This window comes from Borostomias antarcticus (assembly GCF_949987555.1).
Source record: "Borostomias antarcticus genome assembly, chromosome: 4".
Lineage (NCBI taxonomy): Eukaryota > Metazoa > Chordata > Actinopteri > Stomiiformes > Stomiidae > Borostomias > Borostomias antarcticus.
The window spans coordinates 27,137,912-27,150,411 of NC_140237.1; the positions used below are offsets into that span (position 1 = coordinate 27,137,912).

Sequence of the window (12,500 nt, forward strand, 5' to 3'; positions counted from 1 at the left end):
TCTGGCCCGTCTATAGTCTTGTATTAGTCCTGTCTCTGGCCCGTCTATAGTCTTGTATTAGTCCTGTCTCTGGCCTGTCTATAGTCTTGTATTAGTCCCGTGTCTCTGGCCCGTCTATAGTCTTGTATTAGTCCCGTGTCTCTGGCCCGTCTATAGTCTTGTATTAGTCCTGTCTCTGGCCTGTCTATAGTCTTGTATTAGTCCCGTGTCTCTGGCCCGTCTATAGTCTTGTATTAGTCCCGTGTCTCTGGCCCGTCTATAGTCTTGTATTAGTCCCGTGTCTCTGGCCCGTCTATAGTCTTGTATTAGTCCCCTGTCTCTGGCCCGTCTATAGTCTTGTATTAGTCCTGTCTCTGGCCTGTCTATAGTCTTGTATTAGTCCCCTGTCTCTGGCCCGTCTATAGTCTTGTATTAGTCCTGTGTCTCTGGCCCGTCTATTCCTCCAGGGGAAGAACATCTAGGGGGTCTTCTCTGCTCTATATTAGTTCTTCTAGCAGCTCAGTCGCGCTACTGTTGAGTGAAAGCAGGGGCAGGGCTGTTCCCAGAAGCCGGAGGATTGTGGGTAATGAGGTCCTGGTCCTGTCCTACACCGCACATCTCTGCTCTGTCCACGGAGACGCACAGAGGTGATGCAACTGACCCAGTCTGGGTGACTGACTGAACACTTCCTCCCGGTTCTCTGGCGTGAGCGTGAGTCATCAGGTCATGTGACTCAGGCCTTCGTCTCTTCCTTCCTCCTGTCTCTGATCTGACCTGACTGGACCAATGAGACTTGTGATCCTCCACACAGCCGTCACCAACACTACTGTTTTAGATCAGTCATTTCTCAATGGAAGGAGTTTTTTAAACATGTGAACTGAGGCCCCTGTCCTTCCTGTGGATCCCAGGTCTGGTCTGGACTCTTAGCTGCTTGATTTCCTGCCGGGCCGAGCCCAACAAAACATTAAAGGAAGTGAAAAAGGTGCGATGGGTCTCCATGTTCACACAGGGCTCTCTGTAAATTACACCCTACTCTGTTCTCTCATACTGTAGGAGAAATCTATTTGTTCACTTATGTTGGGAATAAATCAACATCAATCGATCAGTTCTTAGAATGTAATGTTGCCACGGCGCTGTTGGAATATCGTTGTCTGAGTAGGCGTGTCCCAGTACCGACTGCCGCCATTTCATTGTAAATAGTTAAGAATCCCAAGCCCACGTAAAACAGCACAGAAGGTCACTGTTGTAATATATCAATATATGCAAAAGGTCAGATGTTGTTTTATGTGTGTGCGTGCAAAGCCTGTAAAAATGGCCGCAGTACGCTTCCATGTCTCCCTCCATCCCAGATGGAACTAGCTGGTGTGTTCTTAAGGCTCAACAGACCTTTTAATACTAGATGTGTTTCCCACTGAAATCTACTGTATCAGGTGACATTGTGTTTGATGAAGGATGATTATAGGTGGTTAGTCTGCTTGTAAGGGCACACAGAGGATAGAAGGTTAGTAGAGTTTAGAATGTCCCCAGGCCGATCGTGGGTTGAGGTTGAGGATGCTGTGGTCACGTATGTCATGTCCTATTCTAGAACATGCGGTTAGTTTAAAATCCTTTCATGCATGAATTATGATAACCTCAGTCAGGATGTTTTTAGGGCTCGTTAGGCATGAAAAAGAAGATTTGAAATGTATTTTTTTCTTGTGTATGACGCTACAAGCTTGGCACACCTGTATTAGGGGTATTTCTCACATTGTTCTCTGCAGATCTTCTCAAGCTCTGTCAGGTTGGATGGGGAACGTTGGTGCACAGATATGATCAGATCTCTCCAGAGATGTTCAATCAGGTTCAGGTCTGGGCTCTGGCTGGGCCACTCAAGAACATTCACAGTCTTGTCCCGAAGCCGCTCCTTTATCTTGGCTGTGTGCTTCGGGTCGTTGTTCTGTTGGAAGGTGAACATTTGCCCCAGTCTGAGGTTCAGAGCGCTCTGGAGCAGGTTTTCATCAAGGGTCTCTCTGTACATTGCTGCATTCATCTTTCCCTCGATCCTGACTAGTCTCCCAGTTCCTGCCGCTGAAAAACATCCCCACATCATGATGCTGCCACCACCATGCTTCACTGTAGGGATGGTATCAGCCAGGTGATGATACCACCATGCTTCACTGTAGGGATGGTATTAGCCAGGTGATGATACCACCATGCTTCACTGTAGGGATGGTGCTGGCCAGGTGATGATACCACCATGCTTCACTGTAGGGATGGTATCAGCCAGGTGATGATACCACCATGCTTCACTGTAGGGATGGTATTAGCCAGGTGATGATACCACCATGCTTCACTGTAGGGATGGTATTAGCCAGGTGATGATACCACCATGCTTCACTGTAGGGATGGTATTAGCCAGGTGATGAGCGGTGCCTGGTTTCCTCCAGATGGGACTCTTGGCATTCAGGCCAAAGAGTTCAATCTTGGTTTCATCAGACCAGAGAATCTTGTTTCTCATGGTCTGAGAGTTCTTTAGGTGCCTTTTGTCAAACTCCCAGCAGGCTGTCATGAGCCTTTTACTGAGGAGAGGCTTCTGTCTGACCACTCTACCATAGAGGCCTGATTGGTGGAGTGCTGCAGAGATGGTGGACCTTCTGGAAGGAAGAGCTCCTTGTCTTTGAAATCGAGAGTTTAACATGTTTTTGAAAGATTTTTCAAGATGCCCACCCACATCCATTGTATGACCAAAACGGTGGTAGAGCAATTATCAGACTTTCTCAAAAGTGCTAGTTTTGTCAACATTTTGATCTGAACCATTGTATATGATCATAAGTAACCTTAAAACAGGGCTAAACATGCATTTTCCCTTTACTACTCCATTAAGACATAAAGAACACAGCAGAGTGTACCAACAATGCTGCTTGCACAGCGTTCAGGTACGGACACTTGAACACGTATGAAACTGGAGTATATCAAGGCTGTTAGACCACAATACAAGTCATGAGTCATATGTAATGCTGAGCTCTTATGCGTATGTATGGTGCCTTGTGTAAGGCCCAGAGAGTGGTCACGCGTCTCAGTGCGTCCAGGTTCAACAGGGCTCACCTGCTTCTTCTCTCCATCCTTGTCGTCGATGTAGGACAAGACGAAGTCGATCCTGCGAACTCCGTCCCTGAAGAACACCGTGTCCCGGTTCTGATTCAGCATGTCTGTCTGCAGGGGACACATGTGGATAGTTAGACAAATGTCTCTCACACGCACGCACGCACGCACGCACGCGCGCACACACACACACACACACACACACACACACACACACACACACAAATTCAGATTAGCTATCCATTGCTGGTTACTCTATTAATTCATGTTCATACAGTTGTGGTAGATATTATTCTAATAAACTCTAATGCCCAAATTTCACTGAGTCCTCCTGCAGCGCGTTGACCGTGGTCACTCTAGAGTCCAGGACCTGACGTGGGAAATCGTCTGTGCAGATTTCCCACGAGATCCCGTTCATACGTGCTCTACTTCTAATAAACTCATCTGACTCTGATCACAAAGGAAGAGACGATTGTGGAGAGATTACCCTCAAAGATGTGTGGTCTGCAAACATCCCCAAAGAGACTGGTGGTGAATTCTAAACAATAACATCTTACTCCAAAACATGAAGGTGGGTTTGACAGACGACACCTCACTGACAGAAGGACTCTATCTGTAGTTTTCTGGGAGGCCTGGTGTGTGAACCACACAAACCCAGCTGTTATTTAGGATAAACCACAGAAAACACAGACAGAACCTTCCAGTGGCCCGTGAAGCCATTCCCATCATTAAATTAAACTTAGCCCAAACTATGGCAAGAGAGGAGGTACATGCCGAACCAGAGCCTGAAATTAAGTTTTTGGCCTCTTGTAGCCTGTACGTGTGTATCTTTCATCCAAAGTTCAAACTGAACATTATGGTCCCAGGAGGAATTGAAACCATAGTTTTAGTTGTGCAAGTGTAGCACTCCGCCCATCGCTCAACCAACTACACAACAACCTCTGCCCTGGCGGACCCCTCACTGCAGTAAACCACTGAAGCCATGTGAAAGCTCTCTCTCAAATTAGGTTGTTTGTTTCTGTCTAACGCCCCCTCTGAGAGAGCAAAGTGGCTGCCACACACACACACACTCTCTCTCTCTCTCTCCACTTAACATTCTGGAGGTTGCACTGAATGCACACACCAGCTTGGCTGCAGCATAAACACTTCCTGTATTCACAAAGAGTTTCAAAGCCGGAGAGCTGATCTAGGATCAGTCTGTCTTTGTGGGCCAAAGGCTTCTTAACAAAGCCCTGGACATGGAACGACAGGGCAGTATAATTAACCACTTCCTGTTCTGCAGGCCTATTTATACTAGCGTCCAAAACACCGGCTAACGAGAGGGAGGAGGGGTTATGGGGCCTGGAGTTCAGCTCACAGGCAGAACTACAAAAACACACTTTTCTCAAATTAGCAAATACGTAGTATTATAGAATAACGTGTGTGTGTGTGCTTGTGTGTGTGCGCATGTGTATGCGTGTGTGTGAGGAACTTTTAACTTTATTCTACAGAATGGAGCTCCTGAGGGAGACGTGTTATTGGCCGAGGGGAGACGTGTGATTGGCCGGGGGGAGACGTGTGATTGGCCGAGGGGAGACGTGTGATTGGCCGGGGGGAGACGTGTGATTGGCCAAGGAGACTGTAACCACTTCCACACAGACCGTGTAGATGTGTGGACATGGTCGCAGGTTTAGGCATCTCTGGTAAAGTGTGTGACAGAGACCAGACAGTCAATACAGCCAGTCAGGCCTACAGGCCCAGAGTGGTCAGTGAGCCAGCCAACCAGTCAGGGCCTACAGGCCCAGAGAGTGGTCAGTGAGCCAGCCAGCCAGTCAGTCAGGGCCTACAGGCCCAGAGAGTGGTCAGTGAGCCCCTGGCAGCCAGAGATCCTCCCAGACTGTTGATCAGAACCCACGCAGAACCAGGCCCGGTCTGGAGCAGAACCAGGCCCGGTCTGGAGCAGAACCAGGCCCGGTCTGGAGCAGGGAGGTAGGTATGAGCTCATAACACTGTTATAACCCTGGGTAATGTGTTATTTAACTGTTACACAGTAGCTGATTATTCACAACATTATTCATAGAATCAGTGAGAATGTATAATTATAAGAACACATTCAAGCTCAGAATAGATGCAAGATGGCAGCAATCATAGTTCAGTGGAGTCTAACTATAACTAAGAGCCCCCTGTGTTACTGACTGTTTAGGGTAGCTAGCTACTCCTGACCCTAGACTCACAGGTCAGTCTGGCCCTAGACTCACAGGTCAGTCTCTGACCCTAGACTCACAGGTCAGTCTGACCCTAGACTCACAGGTCAGTCTGACCCTAGACTCACAGGTCAGTCTCTGGCCCTAGACTCACAGGTCAGTCTGACCCTAGACTCACAGGTCAGTCTCTAAGCGCTGAGCTCAACGAGTGGCAGAGACCCAGAGATCTGGAAAGTCTAGTCTGGCGAGACTACTCTAACCCCGACGCTAACCCCAACCCCAACCCTAACCCTAACCAGCGCCGTTGTTTAGCGGTAAGAGGTGATGATGATTATAAGAGCCCACAAGCAAGCAGGGCCCACAAAAAAACAAGAGGTCCCTCTTTCTATGACGAAATTATTCTACATGTAGATCAGTCACACTAATGCTGCATCAGAATTCAAATTAAGCCCCAAATAATGCAATACAGATGAAAAAAGTTTTAATTTCCTGAGCAATATCCACCTTCTTAAATGGTTTGGTCCATGCCATGGTTCATGCTGGCAAGTCTCACCTATTCTATTATACATCCATGGTCTCACCTCTTTTGACATTAACGTCACTACACCGGCTGGCTGTCAAATACAAACAATAGACTAACGTTCAATCATAAACATCAAGCCTATACATAAATCCGGGCACCAGAAAAGAGTGGAGAGAGGCCAGGAGAAAAGGCAGCAGAGCGGGAGCCCAGTATATAAGCATTTTTTTCCACAAGAAAGGTGAGAGCAGCTATAGTTAAGACAGTTGGTCAGTTGCCCGCGGTCTCACATGAACCACGACAACGAGAGACGTCCCTACTAACACAGTGGGTTGCAGCAACGTTGCACATAAGTTGTACTTAGGTAAGTTGCAACGTTACCATCAGGCGATGTTGTGACAACGTCCATCTAAGGTCGAAAATAACTTTACCCTCCTAAGTCTAATTAGACTTTTCTGCAACGTTGCAGAAACATTTGCAATATGGGTCCCTGCAACGTCATTAAATAAACGTTGCAGTGACGTTGGATTAAAGTCCTATTAGGCTAGCATTAGGATTGCTATCGGGCTATCCCGTGACGTCACTGCTTGCTGGTTCACAGTTAAAGTAGGCAGGATTAGCCTAGTGTGTGAAGAAAGTGCTAGGCTAGGTAGCTAACGTTATCTTAGTAAGCTTACGTTCTGGTAACAACTCGATCTGGTTAGCTAGCTGCTAACTAACTTTAGCTACCATTAACTAGACAGCTATCTACAGTGCTAGCAACCAGCCAACTACTGTTCTGGTAAGCTTGCTGCTGTAGTTAGCTGCTAGATAACTTTAGCTATCATTAACTAGACAGCTAGCTACAGTGCTAGCAACCAGCCAACTACTGTTCTGGTAAGCTAGCTGCTAGATAACGCTAGCTACCATTAACTAGACAGCTACTACAGTTCTAGTAAGATAGCTTTCGCTAGCCAGCCTCAACCACTGCACTGTTCTAGTGAGGTGGCTACTGTTAGCTAGCTTGCCAGCTGGCACACTTGCAAATACTTCCTGTCCAAACAAATACATAAAAATCCAGTAGCAGCAGCAGCCAGGACACGTTTCCATTCTCATGAATGCTTAAATTATAATGTGCTATGCTAGCTAGCTGGTTCTGTTGACATGTCTTTTTAAAACCTTTACTGCTACTCATAGAATCAGCTGTGGCCCCCTCTGATCTAGACACCCACTCCCAGCCCCCAGAAGATGTTTTAGATGGTGAGTGAGTGACTGCAGACACTGGTTGGCTATAAAACTTATTACTAAACTACTGTACTGCTATGAATAGCAAAATGTAGAAGAAAGTTAACCCAGGTTAAGATAGCCTACATATGAAACGGTTACATTACATAAAGAAATTCATGGTTAATAAATAAATAAATAGTGTTAAGTTAATTAATAGAAATTCATATAGACTGACCTAGACACCCACCTCCAGCCCCCAGAAGATGCATTAGATGGTGAGTGAGTGCGGTAGATACTGGTTGGCTAGTTAGGGCCCGAGCACTGGCGGTGCGAGGCCCTATTGAATTTCGAAGGATTATTATTATGCTCCTACCTTGTTCTTCTCCCCAAAGAAATGCCTTTTTGGCGGCCTAAACATCGATGAAAACGGATGAAACTTTGCAGATACGTCAGTCCCGGTGAAAAATTTGATAATTCATGGGTGACGGAAATGGGTGTGGCAAAACGGCTCAAGAGCGCCCCCTGGAAAGTTTAAAATGGCGAGCCCCACCTTTCAGTTTGATGTAGGCGAACGAAATTCGGAGGGCATATGTATTTCATCGAGACACACTAAAATGTCTCTTGGAGCTATACCCAACATGCAACAGGAAGGCCGCCATTTTGCTTTTAATGTGCCATTTTGTCCTTGTTTTGACCATTTCCATGCCTCGTACTTCAACGAACTCCTCCTACAGATTTCCTCCCATCAACTTCATATCGGGTCAGCTTCATCTTAAGACCTTTATGATCAAAAGTTATCAAAAAAATTGAGTTTGTACCAAACACCCTTGCCGTGGCGCCCCGCCAAAGTTTGCCATAAAACACGAAGTCCTCATAACTCCTCCATACATTATCCAATTTGTCCGATATATCTCACGCTTCATGACGGTTCTGTCCTGAAAACATCTATGTGTCAGTATTGCGTCATACTTATAGCGCCACCTGTTGGTGAAACAGGAAGTCCTCATAACTCTTGCATACATCATCCGATTTGCACCAAATTGCTGACGCTTCATGAAAGTCACCTTCTGAACACGTCTATGCGTCGGTATTGAGTCAAACTTACAGTGCCACCTATTGGTGATACAGGAAGTACTCATAACTCCTTCATACATTATCCGATTTACTCCAAATTGCTCATGCTTGATGAAGGTCGCATCTTGAACACATCTGTAAGTCAGTATTGCGTCGTACCTACAGCGCCACCTACTGGTGAAACAGGAAGTCCTCATAACTCCTGCATACATTGTCCGATTTACACAACATTTCTCCGTCTTCATCAAGGTACCGTCCTGAACAAATCTATGCTTCGGTATTGATTTACGCTTAGAGCGCCACCTACTGGTGACAGGAAGTTTCTCTCAGTACTGCACACCGAAATAGCACACCCTTTAACGGCGTCAGAACCCGAGACGCGTGGGGTGCGAGGGCCCGCTCACTGCTGCTCGCAGCCCTAGTTAAACTTATTACTGAACTACTTTACTGAATAGCAACATGTAGATGTAATCCAGGTTAAGATAGCCTACATATGAAACAGTTACATAAATAAATAAATAGTGTTGTTAATTCATAGAAATTCATATAGAGTTGATTTCAGTTTTAATGCTGATTTGTTCAGTTCATTTTTGTTATTTTAGAGAGGGTATTTGCTCTTGAAATAAGAGAGGCGTTAGCTAATCAACAGCCGCCTAGCCAGCTTCCTGTAAACTCTACAGTGCTACATAGATTTATTCCCAAGTCTTAAGAAGACACTGTTCTGTTCTTACTGTCTACAGAGCCAGGTCCTAGCCAGTTAGAAACAGAGTAAAGGGAGTGAAGAGGCTCAGAGTAGTTCCAGTCATGAAACTGCTACAGACAGACAGTCCAAGCACAGGAAGTACACAAGTAAATGTCTATGGAGAGGTTCATTGGAAAAAGAACATAGAGAAACAGAAAAATAATTACAAAATTATACATAATTAAGAAAAATTAAAAATAAAAAAAATCAAGGGGTCGAAAAAAGTGGTGACGAAAAGTCGGAGGGTAGAGGCCCACACCAATATTCTTTAAGGGGGCCCAGAATTCCTAGCAACGGCCCTGACCCTAACCCTAACCCCAACCCCAACCCCAACCCTACTGACAGTGTGTTAGTGTGTGGTTCTGTCCAGCCTGCAGACAGCTGGTTTGAGGATGAGAGAATGAGAGCTTGTTTGAGAGACTCAGGTCTTGTGACTGAGTGAGGAGAACAGTGAGAGCTGCTGCATCAGCTGTCTGGATTAAAGACACAGAGGTCCACACACACACACACACCCGCACGAATGCACACACACACACGCACGCATGCACACACACACACACACACTCAAGCACGCACGCCACACACACACACACACTACTGCACTTTTCACAAATGCATAAATGTCCTAATCATACTGGTCATGATAATAATAATAATACAACTTAATTTGTATAGCTCCTTACAAATAACTGCAGCTCAAAGTGGTTTACAACAGAGAATGTATATGACATGCACGTAAAGAGTACTTCACATAAAGACAAAAATGGACAAAAAGCAGGAAAAATAAGATGGAAGATAAAACACAATAAAAGATAAAGATAAGAAATCAAGTAAAATACAACAATTTTAAGGGGTAGTGTGCAATTTGGACATTTAGCCCTATTTCTGATTTGTCTAACATCAATCTGAAACATAGAGACCATCATTTAATTGATTGCTCAATATTGAGCTAGATCGAGATTTCCCTCCGACTCAAATGTCTTTACAATGGAAGTGGCCAATGCCGCGTTTCCCAGGTACGATGTACCTTGGCGATCTACGACGCTTCTTAAAGTAGACCTTGGCGAAGGGACAATTTTTCCTACGAGTGTTTCCCAGACTATCCTTTGTGGGCGTCTGAAGATACATCGTAAGGTACATCGTTAGTGGAGCTGTCCCTTGTTGAGTACGATGTACTTTTGGACGCGCTGTTTCCCAGAGCCTCCTGAGTCTAGGAATACCTTAGGGTATACCTTAGCTAAGGAAGAGAACCTTAACTAAGGAAGAGAACCTTAACTAAGAAGAGAACCTTAGCTAAGGAAGAGAACCTTAACTAAGGAAGAGAACCTTAACTAAGGAAGAGAACCTTAACTAAGGAAGAGGACCTTAACTAAGGAATAGAACCTTAAGGAAGAGAACCTTAGCTAAGGAAGAGAACCTTAACTAAGGAAGAGGACCTTAACTAAGGAAGAGAACCTTAACTAAGGAAGAGGACCTTAACTAAGGAAGAGAACCTTAACTAAGGAAGAGAACCTTAACTAAGGAAGAGAACCTTAACTAAGGAGGAGGATCTTAACTAAGGAAGAGAACCTTAACTAAGGAAGAGAACCTTAACTAAGGAAGAGGACCTTAACTAAGGAAGAGAACCTTAACTAAGGAAGAGGACCTTAACTAAGGAAGAGAACCTTAACTAAGGAAGAGAACCTTAACTAAGGAAGAGAACCTTAACTAAGGAAGAGGACCTTAACTAAGGAAGAGAACCTTAACTAAGGAAGAGAACCTTAACTAAGGAAGAGAACCTTAACTAAGGAAGAGGACCTTAACTAAGGAAGAGAACCTTAACTAAGGAAGAGGACCTTAACTAAGGAAGAGAACCTTAACTAAGGAAGAGAACCTTAACTAAGGAAGAGAACCTTAACTAAGGAGGAGGATCTTAACTAAGGAAGAGGACCTTAACTAAGGAAGAGAACCTTAAGGAAGAGAACCTTAACTAAGGAAGAGAACCTTAACTAAGGAAGAGAACCTTAACTAAGGAGGAGAACCTTAAGGAAGAGAACCTTAGCTAAGGAAGAGAACCTTAACTAAGAAGGCTCTGAGAAACGATGCGCCACCTAGAGGAAGAGTTAACGACGTATCTTACGATGCAAGTAGCGCTACGATGGCTCTGGGAAACGTGGCCCAGGGCATGTTAATACGCGGTGAAAAACTCAAGAACAACTATCAGGAAGATCAGTGTGTAATCTTACCGGTCTCTGTATGCTGTACTGTGGAATCAGGGTCAGGGGTATTGGGTTGAGGGTGGGGGCGGGGTTGCTGGTAGCGGGGGGTCTGTTGAAGGAGGGGTCAGTTGAAGGAGGGGTCAGTTGAAGGAGGGGTCAGTTGGAGGAGGGGTCAGTTGAAGGAGGGGTCAGTTGAAGGAGTGGTCTGTTGGAGGAGGGGTCAGTTGGAGGAGGGGTCTGTTGGAGGCCGGGTCAGTTGAAGGAGGGGTCAGTTGGAGGAGGGGTCAGTTGAAGGAGTGGTCAGTTGGAGGAGAGGTCTGTTGGAGGAGGGGTCAGTTGGAGGAGGGGTCTGTTGGAGGCGGGGTCAGTTGAAGGAGGGGTCTGTTGAAGGAGGGGTCAGAGGTGAGTCTTACCTCACTGTGTCCATCAGGCAGTTGAGAGTCTCTGACGCCGTAACCGTTGTCCTCCTCTGGGGAGGGAAGACAGGGTTAACAACACTGAGCACGCTCAGAAATAACCAACACTGAGCACACAGGGTTAACAACACTGAGCACGCTCAGAAATAACCAACACTGAGCACACAGGGTTAACAACACTGAGCACGCTCAGAAATAACCAACACTGAGCACACAGGGTTAACAACACTGAGCACGCTCAGAAATAACCAAGAGAGAACAGAAACAAAGACAGGCTTGTATGAGAGAGAGAGGGGGGGCAGAAAGATAGAGAGAGAAGAGAGAGAGATTGACAGAATGAGAGAGAGAAACAGACAGACAGAGAGAGAGAGAGAGAGAGACAGAGAGAGGCCAGATCACTGATGACATGACTTTGTTTTCTAAATGTTTTTCAACTCTCAGAGGTTCGTGCACTAGACCATGACAAATTACTGTCTCATACACACACAAACACACACACACACACACACACACACATACACACACGCGCACACACACACACACACACACACACATACAGGTACACACACACACGCGTACATGCGCACACACACACACACACACACACACCCGCACACACACCCGCACACACACACACACACACACACACACAGAGATACACACAGCATTCTTGTTGCTGGCTGCCCCAGCCTGGCTGTACGTCATGCGCTGGCGGTGGAAACGTGCTCATGAAACAGAGCTGTTCTCTGAAGCTGCCGTCCAGGACCAGAGAATGCTGGGAAGTCCGTTCTTCCTGTGGGGGAGGACGGAGCGCCAGGGGAAGGGGGCGGGGCTACAGCTCACCCCCGTGACCTCCCCCCCCTGCTCTGACAGCTACGGCTTCACCCTGGAGATGATGCCAGCGCTCTCCTCACGTGATTGGATAAGGCGGTTAGTTTGGGATGTAGCGGTCTGATGGACGCAGCGCCAGAGGGAGCGGCCAGCAGGGGGCAGCAGCGAGACTTTATTATGGAGATAATAATAATAATAATAATACTAATAATGCATTTACAGCAGAACCCACCCGCATGGTGGAACACAGACAGACTCAGAGAGGAACGC

At 46.1% G+C, this 12,500-nt stretch overlaps 1 protein-coding gene across 4 annotated transcripts in view; it reads right to left on the reverse strand.

Moving 5' to 3' along the window:
• The window catches only part of ano5b (anoctamin 5b), a gene marked incomplete at its 5' end in the record, with an annotated part of 39,962 nt that overhangs the window by 16,220 nt on the left and 11,242 nt on the right, over positions 1-12,500 (reverse strand). For 2 of the 4 annotated variants that reach the window (XM_084436566.1, XM_084436568.1), the window contains 3 exons: positions 3,064-3,171; positions 11,011-11,092; positions 11,397-11,452. In XM_084436566.1, the coding sequence (XP_084292692.1) occupies positions 3,064-3,171; positions 11,011-11,092; positions 11,397-11,452 (246 nt within the window). The remainder of the gene's footprint in view (positions 1-3,063; positions 3,172-11,010; positions 11,093-11,396; positions 11,453-12,500) is intronic. The other 2 variants (XM_084436567.1, XM_084436565.1) reach the window with 1 other exon arrangement.